This window comes from Neovison vison, chromosome 8, assembly GCF_020171115.1.
Source record: "Neovison vison isolate M4711 chromosome 8, ASM_NN_V1, whole genome shotgun sequence".
Lineage (NCBI taxonomy): Eukaryota > Metazoa > Chordata > Mammalia > Carnivora > Mustelidae > Neogale > Neogale vison.
In genome coordinates this window covers 119,826,303-119,850,518 of record NC_058098.1, presented here as the reverse complement: position 1 = coordinate 119,850,518, position 24,216 = coordinate 119,826,303, and the positions used below count along the sequence as shown (strand labels likewise).

At 43.3% G+C, this 24,216-nt stretch overlaps 1 protein-coding gene across 1 annotated transcript in view; it reads right to left on the bottom strand.

Moving 5' to 3' along the window:
- CAPN13 (calpain 13) overlaps positions 1-18,673 on the bottom strand; it is a 63,287-nt gene extending 44,614 nt beyond the window's left edge. The window contains exons 1-4 of the mRNA XM_044262529.1: positions 18,476-18,673; positions 8,758-8,836; positions 8,092-8,207; positions 3,233-3,369 (exon numbers count right to left, since the gene is read on the bottom strand). Coding sequence (XP_044118464.1) covers positions 3,233-3,369; positions 8,092-8,207; positions 8,758-8,836; positions 18,476-18,673 — 530 coding nt within the window. The remainder of the gene's footprint in view (positions 1-3,232; positions 3,370-8,091; positions 8,208-8,757; positions 8,837-18,475) is intronic.
- Positions 18,674-24,216: the final 5,543 nt, after the last annotated feature.

The following is a 24,216-nucleotide window of genomic DNA, read 5'->3' as shown; positions in this document are numbered from 1 at the left end:
CTCCTGTCTCTCTCTCTCTCTGCCTGATTCTCTGCCTACTTGTGATCTCTGTCAAATAAAAAATAAATAAAAATCTTTAACCAAAAAACAAAACAAAACTGGTTCTAAATCTTATCTTCCTGTCTTTCCCTCTCCCTGACCCAGGGTTATGCCCTGACCGACTCTTATCTCTGGGGTATTTACTTAGTCAAAGGCAAAGCCTGCCTTTGGGCATGTTCATGCCCAATTGGGTCTGAATGTCTGATTCCTGATTTCCCACAGGTTATTCTGGCTCTCATCCTAGAGTAGGAGGGGCATTGCCGAGGGTCCTGGAAGTTCACAAAGACTGGGGTTCTGGAACCCATTCCGGAGCCCACCAGCATGACCTCCCCAATTGTAAGAGCCCCTTCTTGGTGAGGCACTCAGGGGCCCTCCCTAGATTTCAAGAGGGCGGCCCTGGAGCCATTCCAGAAAAGAGCCAGAACCTGGCTCGGCAACTTCAGGCCCACTGCCTCAGTGTCTGGGGGCCCCGTCTGAGGTCCTGGATTCACAGCACCCCACAGTTGGCACAGAGAGACCCAATGCACGGGGAAGGCCAGCAGCCTCTCTCTCGCCATCTCTCCACAATGCCCACAAACCTGTCTCAGCAGCAGCTGGGTATTTGACAAGGAGCTATCTCTCTGCTTCACAAACATGAGCTCACAAATCCTGCTGATGCTTCAGGAACATGGCAGCTATTCTTAGTCCCCTTTGCTGACAGGAAACAGAAAGGGAAGGAAAGATAGAGACAACTGTGTTCACCACACCTGTCACTATACCTTGTCACCCGAGCCCAGGAATTCGGAGATGCCTTGTTCTCATCTCTGGGCTGTGGCCTCATTTGGGGGAAGTATCTATCTGCCCAGCTCTGCGAGGAAAGAGGGAAGAATTCAGACATCTACATCAGAATCCGAAAGGACGCTAAAATGCTGGGATTCTTATTTGCCCAGATTCTGCGCAGGGTGATACGCAACCTGACAGATGTTGTCCTGCGATCTCCTATGTTAGTCCTCTGGAGGAGGGGTGTGTGAAAACCTGCTGATGTAGATCTGACAGACCCAACCAATTCATTTCCAGACTTCCCAGTTGCCAGGAGAGTTGAAAGTTTGGGATGCATGTGTTCATTGGCTTACATTCGTGGGTGGAGAGGCTGCTCATCTCCATGGGGATGGATGGGTTCTCCATGTTTGTGCCTGACTCTGAGTTCCAAAGAAGCAAAAACACAAATCTTTTTAACATAAAACTGACAGCATTAAGGGATGATGGAAAAACCTGGGGCGAGGGGAACGGTTCTCATCCCAGCTTGGTCTCAAACACCATGTGACCTTGGGTTGCTCTGCATATCAGTTTCTTCATCTTTCAAAGGAGGAGGCAGGACTTGAGGCTGACAGAGCCCCCTTCCAGCCCTGAGAGCTCTCATTCCGTTGCACTCACTCCTTCATTCTATGGTTCCATTCTTCGGATAGAGGGGAAAGCTTTTAAACAGCTTACTAGTTTGAAACATTTTAGCCTCCACTAGATTTCTTTAGGCGGTGGAATGTGGATTCCGGGTCCAGTTTCCCATTTTCTTTTCAAGCTGAATGATGGCTTTAGGTCGACTGTTAACAAAATGGGGTCAAAGTCATCATTTCATTCCACGAGGTTTCTAATTCTCCAAGTGAACTGGCACGCTCCCTTTTTCACAGAAGGAAAAAAAAAAAAAACGAAGCCCTGAAGTAGTGAGAGCTGAATCCATACTGGAAAGAAATGGCAGTGTTTGGGTAAGTAGCTTAGAAGCAAATTAACCTCCCTGAACATATGGATCGGTCCAACAACCTGGACTGCTAGCTAGGCTTCCTTCTCAAATGCTAATGAACAGCTCTTCTTGACACTGGAAATGAGCAATAGCTTTAGTTTTCTACAAATAGGCTCAACAGACAGAAAGCAAAAAAAAAAAAAAAAAAAGCTCTCGAGATACATGGCTGTTCAGATCATGATCTCTAGAAGGACAGGAACTGGAGTGCTAGCATGGTCGGCGGGGTTTTTAACATCCTTCGGGCCCAGGACTGGACCCAGCAGGGTCTTCAGTCTTACTAAATCATGTCCCTGGGCAAATCACTGAAAACCAGAGCAGATTCAGGCTAGCGATCACCATCACGTGACTACCAAGAGTCTTGGCTTCCCGTCCTGTAAAATTTGGTTGGTGATGATGATCTTTAGAGAACCTGATTTGGTGATACTCCATTAATTCATTTTCTCCTGAAAGGGATGGTCCCTTTGTCTCTTAGCATTGACTTTTAGCTCTGATGTGTCCTGCACAGTTCTCTGTGACATTGACCATTTCCACCTAACACATACTCTTGCTCACACCTACTTAAGCCAGTCTCAGAATCTTTGTCCCCGTGCCAAGCACGATGCCTGACCTGTGGTTAAATACTCAGTACACATCTTCTGAATACATGCAACTCAAAGAGTCTAAATAAAACATATGAATTGGGGTGACCTTGAGCTTGTTAACACTAGAAGATGGTCCTTGCATCATGGCACTTGGACCATAGAACAACCAGCGACACCTGCACTGCCTACCCACCCCCCAGCACAGATACCATCTCATAGTAGTCATACCGGCCCCCAACTGCCCGGCCTCACTTTGAGCTGTCTTGCCCCTAGGTCTTTGCTTGAATCAATCCCATGGTTGGGAAGCACTCTCCAACACATCCCCTTTCTTCTTACTGAAATTCTATCCAACCTCCAAGGCTTGAAATTCTATCAAACCTTCAACTGAAATTCCATCAAACCTTCAACCTTCAAGGCCTCACTCAATGCCCCATCCTCTATACAATCTCAGCCTGACTCTCTGTGAGTCAGAAACTCAAGAATGTTCTCTCTCTCTGTCCTTCCCTCAGATTTTGACCATCAGCGATACCTGGGCTCTTATCCCAACCCTTGCAAAAACATTATTACTAGTACATACCTCTGTTCAGTCCTGCCCTGTCCACCCCTTGCTATGTGTCTCTGGGTTCCTCCCTTGGCCCCAACACAGCCTTGCAGGCAGTGATTTTTTTATGGGGGATGCCCAGCCCGGTGGCAATGGCTCTGATGCTCCCAGGGCATCACATGCATGCAGAGTTGCCAAAAATCCGAGGGCGAGCTGCTATGCCGCATCCATCAGGGCCAGCAGCAGAGCAGGCAAGGCAGCACTGAGGCCCTGGTCAGAGGGGTGGGCTATACTTACTTGGCATAAGCTTTCTCCAGCAGGCAGGGCCAGAACTCTTGGTTGTTGCTGCGAGGACGCACAAAGAGGTACTCCTTTTTCAGAACAGGCAGGCGATCATCAACCACCACTTCCACCCACTGGCCACACTGCCAGAACTGGAAGAGAGATGAAATATATGCCTTAGTGGAACCAGGGCCGAAGGGAGCTTCTGGACCCCCAACCCATGCCAAATGATAACCACTGTCATGACATGACCTCATCAGTGTCACAACAAACTCTATCCAAAACAAAGTCCTGGCCCAGGTCAGTGGACAGGAGCCAGGCATGTCAACTGCCCTGGACAGATGAGTCACAGATCAAGTGAGTCAAGGAAAATACAGGCTGCATGGAGAGAGACTTGGGTTTTAGTTATGCTTTGCTGCTAATTCTGGCCTCACTTTGGCAAGTCCTCTCGGAGCTTCAGACACACGGGAGACTTTCCAGGTATACCTTGGGCACACAATGGCAATAGACGGAACAGATGCTGAATCATAAGGAGACTGGTAGATACAGAGTGTCATCACAGGGGAGAGGAGAGCCTATCGGGAGCCAAAGCCTCGAAGGAGGAGGCAGGACTTAAACAGGTGGCAAGGAGGTAGGAAAGGCATCCCAGATGGTAGGGACAGTGTGGGCAAGGGCCTGAAGGCTGGATGATGAGGATTGCTCAGGAGGACTGAGCAGTGACAGGTTCGCTCTGGCCCTCTTCAGCTCATGTGAAGCTGGCCCAGCCATCAGAGCAGCAGAAATGAAACTGAGTGGCACTGCTACCACTAAGAGTGCAAATGAACCAGATGCTCCTCTCCAACACAGACCGCTTTAATCTTCAGTGTTCAACTCTTAATGGTTCACCGGGGGACATCACCAAATGAGGAAAATTCTTAACAAAGCCAGCCTTTTGGAGTTTCTTCATTGGTCTCCCCTGTGCCGGATAAGCAGCTGGCTTTCTAGCTTCAGGTCTGAGCCCTGATGAAGGCAAGTCTCTGACAGGTGGGCTCAGAGTAAAGCTGGGTGGATGTGATCTCTCATCTGTTGGAGAGTGACGGGAAGCCATCCGCACGGCCTTTTCCACAGCTGGATATCCCAGATGCTGGGCCACTGCATCCAGCTGAGGACGCACTTTCTAAGTAGAGTTGGAGACAGAGACAGAGATGTCAGTGGAGACCAAGCAAAGATGTTTTTGTGGCCATTAATGAGCTCAGTACGCTGCAGCTGGTTCTGGCACAGCTGTGATTTGGGTCCCTAATGCAGTCAATTGTGTAGAGAGGTGAGGTTAAGAGCCAACAGGGGTGTTACCAGGAGGGAGACCAGGAAACATGTTTGAGATGCCAAGGAAAGCTAGAAGTGGGGTACTGGAAAAACAGTGTGATCTGGATAGCAAATTGTAGCAGACAGTGGCCAATCACCGGAACTGTGCTTGAGTCCTGGTTTTCCCTTTAGTTATCTGAACAACTGGATATTATGTAAGACACTGAATTCTCTGAGTCTCAGTTTCTCTGTGTTCTCAGTTTCTCATCTGTCAAATGGTGATAAAGAACCTCCTCCTAGGGCTGTGACTGGGGTCAGATGAGATGGTGAACGTGAGATCCAGCTTTGAACGGAGAAACTATTTTTCCATAGCTTCTTTGTTCAGCACCTAGGATAGTGCCTGGTGCAGCGCAGACAATCAGGAGTAGGTAAGTTCTGACTTGAATGAGCTCCTCTGGCTGGTTTTCACTGAGAAGTCCCCTCCACCCCGGTATTCCCACATGAGTAATGCTGACCAAATTTGCTATCCTTATACAAAGGGAGCACCAGATAAGATCTTGTTCCCAGAACGGGTCGAGAATGAGGCCACCGATGTGCATTTCCTGGTTCACCCCGTTAGGTGAGGAGGGCTGGCGTACGAATAATGTCTGGACCCTCAAAGAGGCATGCTGGTGCCATTTTGTCAGCACCCACACGTCTGAGGGATGCCAGAAGTGTTTTGGGCAAAGCAGCCATGCTGCCTGGGCATTGGACTTTTTTTTTTTAATTTAAATTTAAATTTTTATTATTTTGGGGGGCATTGGATTCTTTCCAGAGTGTAGTACCCAAGCTCAGAGTGATGAGAACAGATGTATAGAAGTCAACACCTCAGCTTTTTCTGGAGAACTGTGGAAATTTCTCACCATTCAGAAGGGCAGAGAGAGTTCTGTCTGGGCCTCAGTTTCTCCTAACCATGTGTTACTACCAATACTTGCAGGCTGAAGTGAGCTCCGACAGTAAACCTTGTATCTTTTAGCTTACTCCTTGTTTAGTTCCTAGGACCACCAGGATCAGCATCCCCTGGGAACTTGTTAGAAGCTCTAGTATGCAAATAGTTGAACTTCAGGAAGAGAGATCAAAATAAAGGAGGACACCCAGAGATAATGAAGGGATGTTTAGTTGAGCAGGAAAGGAGGTAGGTCTTCAGAATGGGCTCACTGAATTCCAGACAAGATTAATTTTAAAAAGGCTAACACTGGGACAAATTCCAGAGAAATTTCTGAACACCAAGGAGAGAGAGTACCTCTCCTAAACTCGCAGTTTGAAAAAGCATGTTGCAAACAAAGCCAAGAGCGTAGATTAGCATTGGATTTTTCTTTTGCAACATTGGAAGTAGGAGACAAAGGAAGAGTTTACAGATATTTGAGGAAAGGGAATGGGATCCAAGAATCCCAAACCCAACTGGCATATTATTCATAAGTAAGCGCAAACAAAAAACACCTATGTGACTGGAAGAAATCATTCAAGGAACTACTTACTTAACGAGGATGAAATTAGAACAAAAATCTTAAAAGGGAATGAAGGTAGTGATGGTGGGCAGTGAGGTTTAAATATGCTTTGTATAAGAAACATGGTGACAGTGAAATTGAGGGTGAACAAAGATGTAACAGGAAAACATAAATGACAGGAAGCTGAAGTAGCAATGCGGATATCAGATAAAAAGGAATTCAAAGCCCAATACATTAAATACAAAAAAGAGGGATAGCTGTGGACTTTACTCCAACCACAGGACAGCGAGAACAGAAACCTTTAGGCATCACAGAATAGAATAGGAAAAGTTTAAAGCCTAAACATCTGAAAACATAAGAGGAACCCTCCAAGGTATAGCTTTGGGGAAGAACTTCAATTCACTTCTTTTAGGACTTGATTAAATCAAGCAGACAAAAAAAAAATAAGCCAAGATAAAAAAAAAAAGTTAATTGCAGAAACAACAATCTGCAAATTGGAAAGCTTGATTCCACATGTAAAACTTTTGCCCATCAGATATTCTCATATGTCCATGAAGCATTTGCAAAAACTGTTATAGAATTGACATAAATAAAAAAATCTTAAAAAAAAAAAAAAGAATTGACATAAGTAAAACCTTAATAAGTCCCCCAAATGTAGAGATTTTATGAATATATTCTCTGATCATAATTTAAATAATCTAAAACTCTACTACCAAAACTTAACAAAAACCAAAAGTATATTATCTTACAATTAATACAGGTAGTTCCAGATGATTTAACTATTGTCTGTTTTACTTTGAAAGAACAGATAAGCAATGATTAACAACCAATTGTTCAAATTATCTCAGATCGAGGTATGTAAAAGTCAATGGACACAGTGTAAAAAGCCAGCCTAACTCCAACATAGTCAAAATAACTAGAAAACAATTCTATATATGAAATTGATGTGAAAATTCTAATAAAAATTTTATCAAATTGAATCCCACAGTGCATCAAAAAAAATGGCACTGCAGGAGAGAACATCACTAAAATCAGGAGAACATAGGACTTTGCTCTTGTCATTCTTATTTAAGATTGTGACCCTCTAACTAATACAACAGAGCAAAGAGAGTTCTAGAAATATTAAAAATAGAGACAAAATTATCTTTATTTGCAGAGAATATCAGTTAATTAAAAAAACACAGAAAAAATGAAACTAATCAAGGAACTTGGTAAGGTGGTTATATCATTTAATATATAATTTTAAATGATATATTATGATAAATGATAAATATTATATATTTATATATGATAAATATTAAACATTATATATTATATATCATTTAATATATAATAAGGAGTGACTTTCCTCTTGTCAGCAACATCTAGTTAGAAATGAAGGGGGAAGATCTCATTCATACTAGCTACAAAATTGTAAAATATTTGGGTATATATTTAATGAGAAGGCTGTCACACCAATATGGAAACATAACTATAACATTTTATTGAAGGGCTTAAAAACATTTTATTGAGGTTCTAAATAGATAGAAAGATAGACCACGTTTCTGGGAAGGAATAATTAAAATAATAAAAATGTGATGTTTCCAAATTAATACATAAATTTAGCGCTGCTCCACTCTGCATCACAGTGGCGTCTCTTTTTAATTAGACACAACGATTTTAATATTCTCATGGAAAAATAAATGTGCAAGAATTACCAAGATATTTTTGAGGAAAGAATAATGAAGGAAAACTTATTCTACCAGATGTTGCATCTGATTCTAAAGCTCCTGTAATCCAAATAGCAAAATATGTACGGCACAGGGATCAACAGAGACAAAGGCTCAATGATGTACAGGGTTCTTGATTAATGACTTTTTTTTTTTTTTGCTAATTGTTTCTGCCATTTCTATTTATTTACATGAAAACATTTATTTTTTACTCTCATGCTTCCTATGTGCTGCCAGATGTTGAGCTCAAGTCCTTTAATAGAGAGAGACAAAGTAATTAACACATAGGTGACTCTTCCATCTTAAGCTAGCAGACCACAAGGGTGTTCAAGATGCTCGCCTCCCTGTGCTTTCAGAGAATTCATCCACCTAAGGAGCATCCCAGCAGTGCACATACCCGGAAACGGAAGATCCCTGCATACTGGTGTGAAAAGCTTTGGTCCATCAGGATCTTCTGCAGATGCTGCTGGTTCAGAGTCAAGGAGCCCAGCGCTGCCAGGAACCAGCAATCTCCTGCAAGGGAATGTAAGCCATGAGAGTTCTACTGAAGCCCCACCCCACACATTCTACAGGTCTCCATATGCCTCCTTCTGAATAATGCTTTTTTTTTTTTCCTATCCAAGTGGTGAGAACTGGGGAAGGTCTCACTAGGGCCAGATCCAAACAAGATAGAGAAGGAGCTGGTGGTGATGGGGTTTAGTGGTGTGGGGATGATGGAGGTTGGCATGGCTGGAATGAAGGTAAAGGGGATTCGAGGGATGGATATGGCAATGATGAGGGACGTGAACAGAGACCCAGCCAGGCTTCCGCAGGGCTGGTGGGCCAACCTGCCTCTGATTCTCATTTTGCCAGAGATGCCCAGAGCTGAAGTTTTAGGATATGTTGTTGCCAGAGTGAACAGTCCATCCACAGCAGCACCAAGGATGATGCTCTTGCCTCCTCAGAATCTGGGGTAGAACTCTGGGGTCTGGGTAGGCACCACCCTTTGTCTCTCCCTACTTGGAGGCTGACTTCAGGCAGCCTGCTTATTCCAGGGCCCGGAGGAAAGCTGTTGAGTCCTTACCAGCATCTCCTTGTTGGATGTCAAATCTGCTTGCACCTTCCAGGATGAAGTGAGGCTCTGATTTCCCGTTTAATATATCCTTAGGCAAGAGGGAGAAAAGCCATGATCATCTTTCATTCCTCTGTGTCTCCAGGGGGTACCTAAGACATCACTCACTTTGTCTTTGAGGGGTAGAGGTTAATTCTTAAATAGGTGCCTAAAATCTGAGTTAGGAAAGTTTCCCTCATTCTTCTGGTTTGATTGCTATCAGCAAGGCAGGTGTCAAAGGGGTGGCACATGTAACTGACTAGACAGGCAAGACATGCAATAAGCAAAATGCATGAGGAGAGGAACATAAATAAGAACTTGGGATCCTTACATCAAAGAGCCCTCCCAGTTCCAACAAGCAGTGTTTTAGTAACAGGTTATAAATAACCCCCCCAAAAGAGATATATTTATTACAGGACACTTTTATAAGCATAATAAAACTTTCCTTGTGGAATGCCCCCTCTCAGAAGTCAGTATAGGCTTTCTGGGATCCAGTATAGGCTTTCAAGTCTAGCCACGTGCTCTACAGGATAGATATAAGACGTGTTACTCAGACCCTCGCCTACTCCCTGGCTAATTCAGAGACTGATTCTGGAAGACCCCGGATCCCTGGTCTTGGATGCTGTTACACCGCGCCCAGTCGTGTCCTGAATTCTGACACTCAGAGACCCTGGCAGCCTTAGAAAGGGGTTTGCCCAGAGGGATCTGCAGGGCTACCATGTCTGGGGAGAATCTGCGGGAACTCTCAGCAGACATAAGGACTGTGAGAGCTCCTGAAGGGACTTGCTTGGGCCCAGGGTCCCCAGGCACTCCCCAGCTTTCCCTGGAAGTCTGCAGGATTACCTTCAGCGCCCTCTCTGTGCCTGGGGCTCTTCTTGCATTTCCACTGCATAATTTTGCGTTTGCATACTCTGGTAATTGTTCCTGTATCATTTCTTCTCACATTGACAAATAAGTCCCCAGAAAACAGGGCCATAAAGTGGAAATGGATTTATTTCCTCAACAGCCGTGAATGTGCAGAGCCCTGTGCCTTGAGACACCTGCCAGCCCTTTATAAACTGCCAGTTTCCTGGTGGGGACGCCAAAAGGCAAACAAAGGTGTGCATGTCTGCAAACACCTCAGCCCAGCTTGCCCCACCCTGAACATGCTCCCACTGCCTTCTGTACAAAAAGCTGGCCTCTTGGGGGAGCCAGGAGAAATGCACTCATGCCCAGACCCTCCCCAGGTGGAGATGCCTAGGTGCCCACAATCTACCTACATCTGGGCTCCAAGCCCTCCCCCGGAGAATACCGATGCCTGGGCAGACGCGGGGACTCCCCCAACACAAATTAGCGGGGCAGACTACAGCAGGGCCAGAGAGGGAGCAACTTGCCCAGTTCCAAACAATTCGGGGCGCTTCTACTAGCTGTCCCCACCCTTTCTCCTGCAAAAAGGAAGTGAAAGTCTCTCTGGGGTTAGCTGTCAGGGAGCAGACGCTTAAGATTCTCCACTGGTGGGAATTAGAGAGGCAGAGGCCACTGGGCTTGGGGCTGGGAGCAAAGACAGCTTTGCTCAGCTTCCCTGACCTGCCCATAGTCCCATCTCTCCTCTGCTGTTTGTTACTGGTTTCCGGTCAGGGACTGCGGAGGGGGAATGGGTGTGCTGAGAGGCATTCACACAGACCTGGTGTGGCATCCTGCCGCTCATTCTCTCTGAGTGACCTTGAACAACTCCCTTGACTTTGCTGAGACTCAGTTTCCTCATGTGCAAAATGGAGACGCGAGGGGTACAGCGATCGAGGCACTGGTTGCCTTGCTGGGGTCCGGGGGCTTTATACACCCACCGTCTCCCATTAGCCTTGCAAAACAGGAGTCTTTCCATTTTACAAATGAGCAAGGATGTGAATACTTAGCAGAACATCAGACAAGGTACATGGTCAATAAATATTGATTCCCTTCTTCTGTAATATTTGCAAAATTAAAAAGGCCATACTCAGAGGCAAACCCAGAGCCGCAAATGCATTCATTATTAAACATGATAGAATAAAAACATGAATTAAACAGTCAATTCATAGATGTTAGAAAGATGAAAAGGGACTCAAATATAGGCAGAAAAAATGATAAAAGAGACAATTAGCAAATTCTAATATAGAAAAACAGCAAGATTAAGAAAGCAAATAACTCATTCCATTTGGGGGAGAAGGTTTACATAGACCCCACCTTTGGCAAAGATGATAAAGAAACCCAACTAAAATTAGAAATACAAATGAGGTTTTAGCAATATAAAAACATGATGTAAAATTCTATATGAATGAATTTTAAAATAGTGATGATTTTCTGACTAAAAGGAACACGATCAGAAACGAGTCCAGTTTGTAAATAAACTGAAAAAATAATCAATAACCTTGTGATAGTATTTTCAGACGATAAAGAATATACCCCTAACAGCTCTGTAAAGGCTTCTAAAGGCGTATGATTTCCTACAGAATTCTCTCAAACTTTCAGGGAATAGACAATTCCTATGTCACTTAAATTTTCAATATAAGAAAGAAGGCAAAAAGAAAGTCATTGCCACCATTTATTTTAAGAAGCCAGCATAGCCTGAGACAGCGAAAGCACAACACACCTACACACACACACTACTGATTTAGGATACCAGGATGGTTTCATATCAGGATATTTATTAATATAAAGTAGCATTTACACGGGCTAAAGGAGAAATAACTTATATCCTTCTAAGAAATGCACCACAACTTTCTCTGACTCACTAAAATGATAAAAATTTAAATTAAAAAAGTGTAACTAATCAGGGGCAAAAAGACATCCTAATGCTGTGAAAATGAAGTGGCAATTATTGCAAATCAATATTCAATAGCAAGTCTAGGGACAAACCCTGGAATCATCTGCATCAAAGTTGGGTACAAGATCTTCATTTGTGTCTCCTGTCCTCTGAGGGGACTGTTTCTTCCCCAGCCTGGGCTTTAGAGGGGTGTTGGGTGATCTAACAAGAGCTCAGTGTGCAAAATGGAGACTCGAGGTGGCTCAGTGGGTTGAGCATCTGACTTCGGTTCAGGTCGTGATCTCGGGATCTTGTATGGAGCCCCTCATCAGGCTCCCTGCTCAGCGAGGGGTTTATTTGTCTCTCTCCCTCTGCCCCTTCCTCTGCTCATGCTCTCTCTTTCTCTCTCAAATGAATACAACTTTTTTTTTTTTTTTTTTTTAAGAGAAGTAAGGGAGCACCTGGGTGGCTCAGTCAGTTAAGTGTCTGCCTTTGGCTCAGGTTATGATCTCAGGATCCTGTGATTGAGCCCCACATCAGGCTCCCTGCTTGGTGGGAAGCCTGGTTCTCCCTCTCCCTCTGCCCCTGCTTATATTCCCTCTCTTGCTCGCTCGTCTCTCTCTCTCTCTCTGTAAATAACTAAAATCCTAAAAAAAAAAATAAAAGAAAAAGAAAAGTAGGGGGGCGCCTTGGTGGCTCAGTGGGTTAAGCCTCTGCCTTTGGCTTAGGTCATGGTCTCAGGGTCCTGGGATCGAGCCCCGCATTGGGCTTTCTGCTCAGCGGGGAGCCTGTTTCCTTCTCTCTCTCTCTGCCTGCCTCTCTGCCTACTTGTGATCTCTCGTTCTCTGTCAAATAAATAAATAAAATCTTAAAAGAAGAGAAATAGAAAGAGATGGAAATTATACCCACCCAAAAGCATTTTCATCTCTGGGCTGACTTGCTGAGAGAATAGGTAAAGATGAACGGGTAGAGATGCGAGAGAGATGTATCTATCTCACAATATTACTCAGCCATCAAAAAGAATGAAATCCTGCCATCTGCAGAAACATGGATGGAGCTGGAGAATATTATGTTAAGCAAAATAAGTCAGAGGGAAAAAAGGAGAGAAAAAAAAGAGAGAGAGAGAGAGAGAGAAAGGCGAACCAAGAAGCAGACCCTTCACTATCGAGAACAAACTGATAGTCCCCGGGGGAGGGGATGGAGCGATGGGTGAAGCAGGTGATGGTGATGAAGGAGGACACCTGCTGTGAGGACCGCCACAGGATGTGGTCTGGAAGTGTTGAGTCCTTAAATCGTACACCCAAAGCTAATATCACACCAGGTTAACTAGCTGGAATTTAAATTCAAACTTAAAAAAATGGAGAGAGAGATGGCTGTGCTCTGTGGGTGTCACCAGGGGGGACGAGCACACCAGGGCAGTGAAGTGTGACAAGATTGACAAGAAGCAGTGTCCTCCCTGAGCGTGACTCAGTCTCCTGGGACCTTCACAGACAGGCAGACTGCTGGGTGCTGTCTCCCACAGCCGGGATTCAGTGGGTCGGGGGGGGGGGGGTTGGGTTCAGGTCCTACACAGCAACACCAAGGATTCAGAGGCCCCACCAAGGGCCAGGGACAGGTTCAGGGAAGCTGAGCACTTTGTTCCAGAAGCCATAGGAATGAGCTGTGAAGCAGGCAATGGGGCTCCACAGCGCCTAGCTCTTCCCTACTGACCTCACCAGCAGACAGGGGCTTCTCCCTGTCAGGGTTTTCCGATTCTGTGAGATGGGCTCTTTGGGGGCTCTGAGACATCACTTGTATGGAAAGCAGTAGCAATGGTTACTTTTATGACCTGACTGGATCATGGGGTCCCCAGATACTCAGCTAAACATTGTTTCTAAGTGTGTCTGTGTTTCCAGATGAGATTAGCATTTATTTGAATCAGAATTAAGGAAAGCAGGTTGTGATCCCCAGTGCCCACGAGCACCCGCCCAATTCACTGAGGACCACAATAAAACGAAAGGGAGAGGAAGGGAGAATTTGTCCCTTCTCTGCCTGACTGCAAGATGGAACATTAGTCTTTTCCTGCTCTTGGACAGGGAATGACACCATCAGCCCCCAGTCAGACTAAACTACACCACTGGCTTGATTGGGTCTCCAGGTTAGGCAGACGTGTGGAACTTCTCAGCCCCCATAACCACGTGGGTCAGTTCCTCACAGTAAAAACATCAATGGGCTAAGTCTAGGTATTTCTTATATAATAGATGGATACACACACACACACATGCACAAATCTTATTATTACTGTTCCTTTGGAGAACCTTGATTATTACAGAAGGCATCAGAAACAGTCATACAAGTAATCTTAGAAACTTCCACATTGAGAAGTCCTTTCTCAAGGCAAACTTTTTGGGGCAGTCTGTGTTATATCAGGTATATCAGAAGCACATGTAAGGCAAGAACGCCTAGAATCTTAGAAAATACTCTCTTAGGTGGTACCTGACCAGGCAGTCTCCTGTGATCGCTTCTGGACATGCCTTTCCTACAACCTCCCTTGGTATACTTTGGAGCGATTCTTGCATTCATCAGAGGCTGCTAATGCACAGTCCCGGAGGGTGTGCTGCCTCCTGGATGAGGGAACACCAGGTTTATCATCTTGGCACTCAGAAACAGCCTAACTGTATCTTTCAGAGAGTGGCCATAGTTCAGGCTGGGCCAGATGGCAGTGTTACTCCTTTTCTACTTTTGCTAGAGAGCTTTGTTTTATTGGTGTCAAAGTTCTTTGGCTCAACGACATTTGGCTCGGGCATGATCACTTTGTCACTTTCGGTTACCTGCTGCCTTTGTAACCTACACTCATATGCCTATTTTGTTAATCTCTTCCTTTTCTGAAGAACTCATTTTGGTCCCAAGGTGAATCATTTCTAGTGAATGATCCTTTTAGAAACTCCACTCGGGCTACTTAAAAGTTGAAAAGTTGTTACCTGGGTAGGCAATACTTCATTCTGGGGTGGCCACGAGCCAGAAACCATAATGGGGTTGGGTTTGGAGCTCTAAGCACCCATCAGAGAACGTGTTTTGGGCCCACAGATCCTTCTTCAGTTGAGAAGTGAAATGTTTGTCATCAAAGAATGGGGGCAAAAATGAAACTGCAGCCTCTCAGTCTGATATGTGTTGGTGACTCTGCTGTGAAGATCTATACCCATAATTCTGTGCTGTCTAATATGGGAGCCACAAGTCATATGTGACTAGCTTTAAATTCAATTTAATCTTCAATCCCTCAGTTGCACTAGCCACATTCTAAGTAGCCAATAGCTACATAAACTAGTGGTTACTGTATTGAATGGCATCAAAAGACTCTGCCATCATGGAAGTTCTACTGGAGAGTGATCATCTATTGAATAAGGATAATAATATTAGCTCCCTTACAGTACTATGATGGTAATTAAATGAAATGTCATATGTAAAGTGCTTAGATTAATACTTAATGTATGTGTATACTTGATAAATGGGATTTGTTATTATTTATGAAATTAAAATTCTAAAAGGAAGTCACTCTAATGTCAACTTTCATTCAGGGAAATTAACAAATAGATACCCCATGTACAAGTCTAATTCTCAGCATTGTCTCTTGCTGACATGGGGGGTTACAGGCAGTGCTGAGGCTGATGAGGAGTTGAGTCTCATCAGTGCCATTGGCTCAGCACAGGGCCCCAGGCTGTTCCAGAACCTGATCACTTGCCAGTGGAGACAGTGTGAGGGGTGGGTTGGAAATTTCTTAAACAAAGAGAAGCTGAATGAAGCAGGATATGAAGGAACTTCTATTTCAAAATTCCAGCAGCAAAATGGATTAGGTTGACTCTTGGAGGGAGGGAAGGATGGAAGGAAAGACAGAGACAGAGAGAAAAAAAGAGGGAGAGGACATTATGGGACATCAAACAACTTTTTTTGTATAAGGCATAAAAAACTGAGTCTAGTTTTATGCCCCTGACTATTGGGCTACTAGTGAATCTACCAAGCCCAAGTGAGTACTCAATTTCAATGATATCCATGATGGCTTAACAATTGCCTAGAGGATGGAAGGTCCCTATTTTCTGGAAAAGCTGAGGATGTGAAGATGGCCTCAGAAGCCTTGGTACCATCTCAGTCATTACATTGTTGAACTTAAAGGAGTGCCAGGCAGACCTCTGGACACTGACTGGGCAAACTCTAGATTGGGAGGCAACCTCTGAAAGTAGTAAGAGTTAGCAGAACACGAAGAGAAAGTCATTCTCCACACTCCCTGCCAGGCTCCCCTAGGTTCTCAAATGGTTTCATCTGACCTACATTTCTCCCCTTAAAGTGTTTGTTGAAACTATTTGAGGGCTGAAGCTGACTGTAGTGTGAAAACCCAAGGGATCCAAAAGGACAGCCCCTGAGGCTGCTTCCCTATGCCATCCTTCCCAAATTATTTGTAGTAACAATAGCTAGTGTTTGGTAAGTGTTTACAATGTGCTAGACACTCTTCTGAGTATTGTCTTCATTCCTTAAAATAACCATATGAGGTACGCATACAACATTTCATTTTTACCCCCATTCTTTCTCACCTAAAAAATGGAAAGTAGGACACGACACGGACATTGATTCTTGGTTACCAGACAAGCGAGGAGTCTACTGATGCACAAAATATTTGTGGCAAACAGGAGCCCAGAACACAACATGAGCTTATGATGAGGCCTGATGGAAAACAGGATAGTGTGGTGATAGAAGGACAGGTCTTGGAGACAGAGCCCAGGGTTCAAATCCCAGCTATACCACTTTGGGCATGTCACTTAAGTCTGTTTCTATTTCACATCCATAAAATGGGGTTAATAATTGTACCTCCTTATAACATCACTGTGAGGATTCAATGAGTCAAATCCTCTAAAGCCAGGCCTGCCATATAGTCAGCAGTGTGTAAGTACTGGCTTTTACAACTAGAATTGAGCCACACTGGCCATGGCTCCTCTTCCAAGGCTCCTTCCAGGAACAACTATAAGTTTTGGCAGTTGAGGGTGTCACCATCTTGAAAGGGTGAGTTCATTGGCCTTCTCTTCTACCATCCTACTTGTTAAATAAGTCAACCTACGGATTCTCAATTGCACATATGGAGCTTGAAACCCACATCAAGGACCTGTAGATAGAGTCATTCCTTCATCCACTCACACACTTATTCATTCATGCAAATCCTAACAGAGTCCTATTGGGCACACAATCCCCTGTGAAGAAAAGTGCACCGTGTGGAATGAAGAATCTTAATTTAAATCCCAGGTCCTTCCCTCACTAACTGCCATCTTATGCAAGTTGCATCACCTGTCTAAATCTGTGTTTTTCTTAATGAAACAGAGAAAGAACAAAAGAGACAAAGCAAGAGAAGACACATGAAAAACTCAGGGAAATAGAAATGTAAATGTTGTGACGAGGGACAGGAAGGCATTTGTCTCAGCTTTCTGCTGAAAAGAAGAATGGAAGTAAGACATAGCTGCCTCTGTATGCCCCTATTTCAGGTCCCTGGCAGGATTCTCAGGAAGTCAACTCACTTCCGTTTGCCTCAATTTCTCCTTGCCCCCAAAATACAAAATTTGAGATGCTGCTAGAATCATATAATAAGAAACTTCCAACTCTTCCTCTGAAACCCTTCCATTTCAACATAGAAATGTTATAAATTCTTTAACACTATAAATATGATCTCACATCTATTACTCAGCACCTTGGGGGAAAAAAAACTTTCTAAAAGAATCTCAGCTCCTAAAAATAACAAAGGGAAAAAATATAACCCTTCCAAACTTTAAATAGAGTTCTCTGTTCAGCTCTCTGTAGGAGGGGAAGGCCAGAAGAAGAGAATCGTTGCTGGGAACTTCATGCCTCTCCTGGTGAGATAGATCCTGGAAGCCTGATGTACCACCATTTAATGCTGATCGCTACCTGATCCCCACACACCCTCCCCTCCCCGAAACTCAAATCTGTCTCAGGTTAGGGCAAGACTTGACAACTCCAGAGTTCAATGTCTTATTGTATATCATCAGAAAATGCCCTTTCTGTATAACCTAACCTGGGTTTACTGAAAGTAGAGTGCTTGGAATTTAATCAGTGCTTGGTAGCACTTGCTGATATTGTAATTATTAGCTTACTAGACATTATATTATTTTCTCTTGTTCTACATCCTGCTGGCTGCTTTTGGAAGCAAGAACAGCAGAGTTGGGCATTAAAGCCCCCAGAGTGGTCCTCACCTGGGTCCTTTGCATCAATGTAGCCCCTGATGAGATTATAAGAATGTTAAGTGGGCTGAGAAATTTTCTTGGGGATTCATGCCCTGAATATTGTTTAGAAAAACCCAGAGGGCTCATCTCACTACAGAGGTGAGTTAGCAGCCATCTGCTGTACTAGGGGAAGAGGGGGTTTTGAATGTTGCCCTGAAATATCTCCCTAATTGTATAGCTGATATCTGAATTCTTTTATAAGTGATCAAGCCTTTGCAAGATTGAAAATACAAATTAAATGAGAGAGGTGAGGCAATTATTTAAATTAATCCTATTGTACAAGTGATGGATATGATATCTTGCCTTTAAGTTCCAACAGGGAAAAAGAAAAAAATAAGGACATTGATAAGAGAATAAGGAGTGATGGAGACAAACGGGCTCAATTATGGAGATGAGACCAACTATTACAATCTTCCTATCCATGGTTTCCCATTTTACAGATGAGAACATGAAGCATGCAATACAGTGATGTGCTCAGTGATAGAAATGGGTTAGAATGCAAGGGTCTTGTTTCCTGGTACAGGGTCCTTCCGTCCCCCTGAGGATACAATACTGTAGCTGAGGGACCTGATAAATCTCATTCTCCTTCCCATTTGGTTTGGGCCATCCTTCTTTCAGTGAGAAGTACCATGGGATGCAGCTCGGTGGTGCTGAATGTGTTCTGGAGGGGCTCACTCACCTTTGGCCGCACCCACCTCAGGCTGGAGATGTCTTTTCCCTGGAGAAGATGTAGACCTATGGAAGAAGGCTCTGCAGGGAATGTCTCATCCTCAAATGGTAGGCCTCTGCTTAGGCAACGATCTCGCAGGAAGGTGAAGTCCTGGCCATTGAATTTGATGACAGGGGTCTTGGCTAGAGGCTCTTGGTTGTGTGCCATGACTCTCCTTAGATGATAGGTAAGGCCTTCTCCTTCTGGCAAGAGAGAGAGAGGTATTTTTTAGGAATAAATTGTCAAGTCCTTTGCATCATGAGATGTGAGTCTTGGAAGGGCACTCAGATGTCTCCCGCCCCTTTTTACAAGTGACAGTACTGAGACCCAAAACACTTCTGTCCCCAGTGACAGAGCCAATTGGGTGGGTGAGCCCCGACTAGAATTCAAGCATTCTTTCTCCCAGTTCAAGTCTCAATCTGCTGTACCAGAGAGCTGCTCAGTATGCTGTTATATGCATGAGAGACTATGGGGGGTATTTGTACATTAATGAACATTTATTGAGTGCTGACCTTGTGACAGGCACTTTTCTGAATGCTGGCAATCCAAAGATAAATACGACATGATCTTTATCCCTAAGGGGTTCATTATCAAGTGGAAAAGATAGTTCAGACATTTTGACAATTTGCTATCATTCAGCAGAAACTGTCTAATTAAAAATGTGTACAAAGTCTTGTGGATATAAATGGGAGGAGCTATGAACTGCCAGGGAAAGTCTGGGATGACTCTCCCACAGGCAGGGACATTTGAAGGGGGCCTTGAAGGAAGAAGACTATGCCAGGTGGAGAAGTGGTGGGTGTATATGTATAAATTATTATAAATCTGTCCAGGTTCCCTTAGTAGCAACAGTGTGGAGGCCCAGGAATTGGATTGGAAAGGTCATAGGTGTTAGAGAGAATGAGGGTGTCAATCTGGAGGGGCAGTGAGGTAGAAGCTGGGGATAAGCAATATTGGCAGAAATGGCCAGGAAAGTAGTTTGGAAAGCTTGACTGTGACATGTTTTATGCCCTGCAAGCACTACAGGGTTGTTGAAGAGGTCAGTCATGATCAGATCTGTGTAAAAGATTATGGAGCAAGTCAGAGGCCACATGAAGGGAATAGGTAGGGACTGAGACAGGGAGAACATTAGGATGCTGCTACATGTGTTCATGGTAGAGATAGTGTTAGGCCATTAGTAGTGAAAATGTTGGAAAACAGATCCTAGTGTCATTTTACAGGTAGAACTAATAGGATTCCATGATGAATCAAATATGGGGGCAGGGGAAGGAGATGTGGGATAGGAAAAAGAAAAGGCAGTATGGTGAACAAATGAGTTTTAAAGTTTGCCTTTGGCTCTCACCACCTACCTACTGGTCCATAATATGCAGTAGTATTCAAGCCTGTGAACCTACTTCTCCATCTGTACAGATTAATGGTATCAACCTCACAGGGTCTGTTGTGGTATTAAATGAGAAGAATGGCTGGCATACAATGGACACTCAATAAAAGTCAGCATCCTAATTTCCCTAAAGAGATGTCAGGGAAGTCTGGGATTTCTTGTTCAGGAAGCCATAAGTGTGTAACTGATGCCATTCACAAAAATGTATATCACATCCTCCATCTGTGAGGGAAGCTGACTTGCATCTGAATCCTTATTGACTGTTGGACTTAAAAAGCTTCTTTAGCCCTTAAAGTAGTACATGTCAAGCTTCTCAGACTATTGCACAGAAGACCCTGAAGTCTTCCCACTGCACTGCGAAAAAGGAATCAGGTGATGACAAAGAACTAAAGAGGGACATAAATGAATAACTCATGAAGAAAGAAATTGAACTTCCAATCAAGATCTTGGATCAGAAGAAAAACATGCAAACTTAAAATGACTTAGCAATGTTCTTACAGTTAAGAACTAAGACTTAGCAATGTTCTTACAGTATGTTGTGAATTATTTAGATAATACAGATTCATAGAATATCATCTATAAAGTGTCACTGTACACACATATTTGGAGGGAATCACACACACAAATGTCTAATGAATGAGGTAAAAATAATTTATATTTGAATTTGAATAACTTGAAATTTGAATAATTCATATTAGGTTGGACCATATGAGACTGTCATCTTTTCGGACAAAAATTTATTGAATATAGTCCATTTCATATGGCTTTGTCTAAAGTAAAAATGTTTGAATATAGGCCATTTCATTTGGTTTAGCCCAATATGTTGTATGCATTTCTTTAATCTAGCTCTTGGAAAATAACAGTGAAAATATGTCAATGTACCTTACCACTCACTATAGGGTTAAGAAGAGAGCCCACAACAAATTATATAGAAAACCAAAATAACAGTAAGGTATCATTCAAGAGCAAAAAACAGTAATAGACATTGATTGCCAATTCAAGAAAAAGGCAATGACACCTGATAATGGAGAGTTGTGAAAATTATGGGTCTCCCAACTCCACACATGCTCAAGGACAGTGGAACCAATATAGCATTGCCGAGCCACCTACCTTTCAGTAAAATATTGAATTAGAGTGTATGATAAATTCCAGCAATGAGATAATTTTAGTTTAGGGAAACCAAATCGTAGTTACTCTTTTTTTTTTTTTTTTTTTTTTTTTAAGATTTCTTAAGATTGCTCTTTTTTTTTTTCCCCAATTTATTTATTTTCAGAAAAACAGTATTCATTATTTTTTCACCACACCCAGTGCTCCATGCAAGCTGTGCCCTCTATAATACCCACCACCTGGTACCCCCAACCTCCCACCCCCCCCGCCACTTCAAACCCCTCAGACTGTTTTTCAGAGTCCATAGTCTCTCATGGTTCACCTCCCCTTCCAATTTACCCAAATTCCCTACTACTCTCTAACGCCCCTTGTCCTCCATGCTATTGGTTATGCTCCACAAATGAGTGAAACCATATGATAATTGACTCTCTCTGCTTGACTGATTTCACTCAGCATAATCTCTTCCAGTCCCGTCCATGTTGCTACAAAAGTTGGATATTCGTCCTTTCTGATGGAGGCATAATACTCCATAGTGTATATGGACCACATCTTCCTTATCCATTCATCCGTTGAAGGGCATCTTGGTTCTTTCCATAGTTTGGCGACTGTGGCCATTGCTGCTATAAACATTGGGGTACAGATGGCCCTTCTTTTCACGACATCTGTATCTTTGGGGTAAATACCCAGGAGTGCAATTGCAGGGTCGTAGGAAAGCTCTATTTTTAATTTCTTGAGGAATCTCCACACTGTTCTCCAAAGAGTAGTTACTCTTAATAACACAATTGTGGGATGTAAGACGGAGTCTGCATATACAAGTGAGAGTGAAGAATTTGGCTTGACCTTTTCTTCAGAATCTTGCAAAGGCTTTATTTACCTTTGGGAGTCAGTTTCCAGGCCATCTGTAGGGCCCTCACTGCTCATCATTGGGTAGTGGACAGTTAGGAGTCCGCATATAATATCCACTTTCCTCATTTGTGAAATGATGACAATAATGTGCATGTTGTAGAACTCTTTTAAGACTCAGATGAAACCATGCTTGTCAAGTACTTAGCACAATGACTAGTACACAGAGAGTGTCACTAAGTAATGGTTATTAGCAATATTATCATTTTGATTGTGAAAGGACTGTGCAGAACGCCCTACACCTTCTAAGATGAGGGCTTGTTCTTAGGAATGACTCAGATGGGCCTACAGGGGTGAGGGCCAGGGATGAGACATCACACCTATGTCCTCAGCTCTGCTACTGCTCTGTACTTGCTAACTGACAGCCTGGGAAGGAAAGTAAAGACTCTGGGGACAGGTGGCAGGTCTGGGTGTCTGTTGGTGGAGGGGGTGGTCCACTGCTCTGAGAGAGAAGAGAATCTTGATGGGGAAAAGAGAAGGTAGACAGGAAGGGGAGGGAGCCTCCCCACTCCACGCACTGACCTCACACCTACCATGTTCACCCTGCTGCCCCTTGAATTGTTTATGGCTTTGCCAGGAAACAGCCTGTAGACTCACTTTCTCAGGCAGAAGTGTCTACAGAACTTGACATTTCACTTTTGTGTGCAGCAGAAAAGGCCAACCAACTCTCCTGTCTGTTATTTTAGGGAGGGCTTTTTGACTTTTTTTTTTTCTTTTCTGTCTTGCTTCACTGTGAAAGGTAAACAAAGGCAAGAGAAGACTCAACTGCTTAGGTTAAAAAAAGAGAGAGAGGGAGAGAGATTAGACCTTCCTGATACTTAGGATAAAAAGCTGTCTTACTACTGGGGTATGTCTTGAATCTGGCAAGAAAAATGGCAAAAGAGGAGTTAAAAAATGGCAAAAGGGTTTATGTAAACTTTTTGTGAAGTTTTTTTGCAAAGTTTTTATGTAACTTTTGTAAAGTTTTGTAAAGGGACTTATGTAAAGTCCCTAATGTGAGAAATGGTGTGAGCTGATGCATCAAGCCCCAGAACTAGGATGAGAAGGAGGCAAGAAATGCACTTTATTGTGAAACTTGTCCTGCTCCCCACAATGTCTATAAAGTGAGTTTGATTCAGTCCTTCCTCATGTCCTCTGCTGAGCTGGGTGACTGTCTTAGACTGTTCAGCCCACAAAAAAATACCAGAGTGAGGGCTTAGGCAACAGACATGTATCTCCTCACCGTTTTGGGGGATGAAAGTTCAAGATCAGGAGACCAGCATGGCCAGGTTCTGGGGAGGACTCTCTGCCTTACCGTTTTGATGTGTCCTCCTATGGAAGAGAAAGAGAAAGAAAGAGAAAGAGGGAAGAAGGAAGAGGGAGAGAGATATCTTTCTCTTCTTATAAGACCACAGTCTTGTTGCTGGATTTGAACTTTACCTTATGACCTTATTTAACCTTAATCACCTCCTTTCTGAAACTCTCTCCTGTAAGAGTCACATTGGGGATTAGGGCTTCAAAATATTAATTTGGTGGGGGGAACACAATTCAGTCATAGTAGTGACTAACCCCTGGCTGTTCCAATAACTCCCCTAGCACTGGGTGCATATTTTAGGCAGCGTGCAATCAAAAAGGAGTGGTTAACTGATGAATCATTGACTACTACAACAAAAACTTATGACATATACTATATGCTGGCTAACTGAACATAATAAAAAAAATTTAAAAATGATGAAAATGTGGATAAAAACCTTTAAAAAAAAAAAAGGAACGGGGGCATATCAATAAGGACCTCAGGAAGAAGGCAAAGTATGTCAGTAAACACAAATGAAAATGACCCAACAGTGCTGAGTATGTAAACATTATTGAAATTCATGGAAAGATGATGAAGGCTCCCGAATGGCAGAAAGGTCTTGGATACTTAGACGATAATATCTTTGGTCTGGTAACACCTAGTGTCAGGCCCAGCATATAGTAGGTATTCTATAAAATTCTTACAAGTGTTGGTGGGATGAATGCTGCAAATCAGCTATTTTCAAGTATGTTCTGTGGAGCAGAAGCCTCCATAAATAACAGATTATGAGGTCAAATGGCTTGGAAAATATTTCACATCAAATAGTCTTCATGGAGATTCACAAAAGCGTCCAAGAAGGCCTCAATTTAAAAAAAAAAAAAAAAGTTTTCTTTCAGGGTTTCACACACATATATAACCAGCAAGTCCTTTAATGAAAAATTCTTATTAACATATTGGAAAGATGCACAGAAGTTAAATGACTCTAGGGAAAAGAAAGAAAGAAAGAAAGAAAGAAAGAAAGAAAGAAAGAAAGAAAAGCCCCAATGTTAA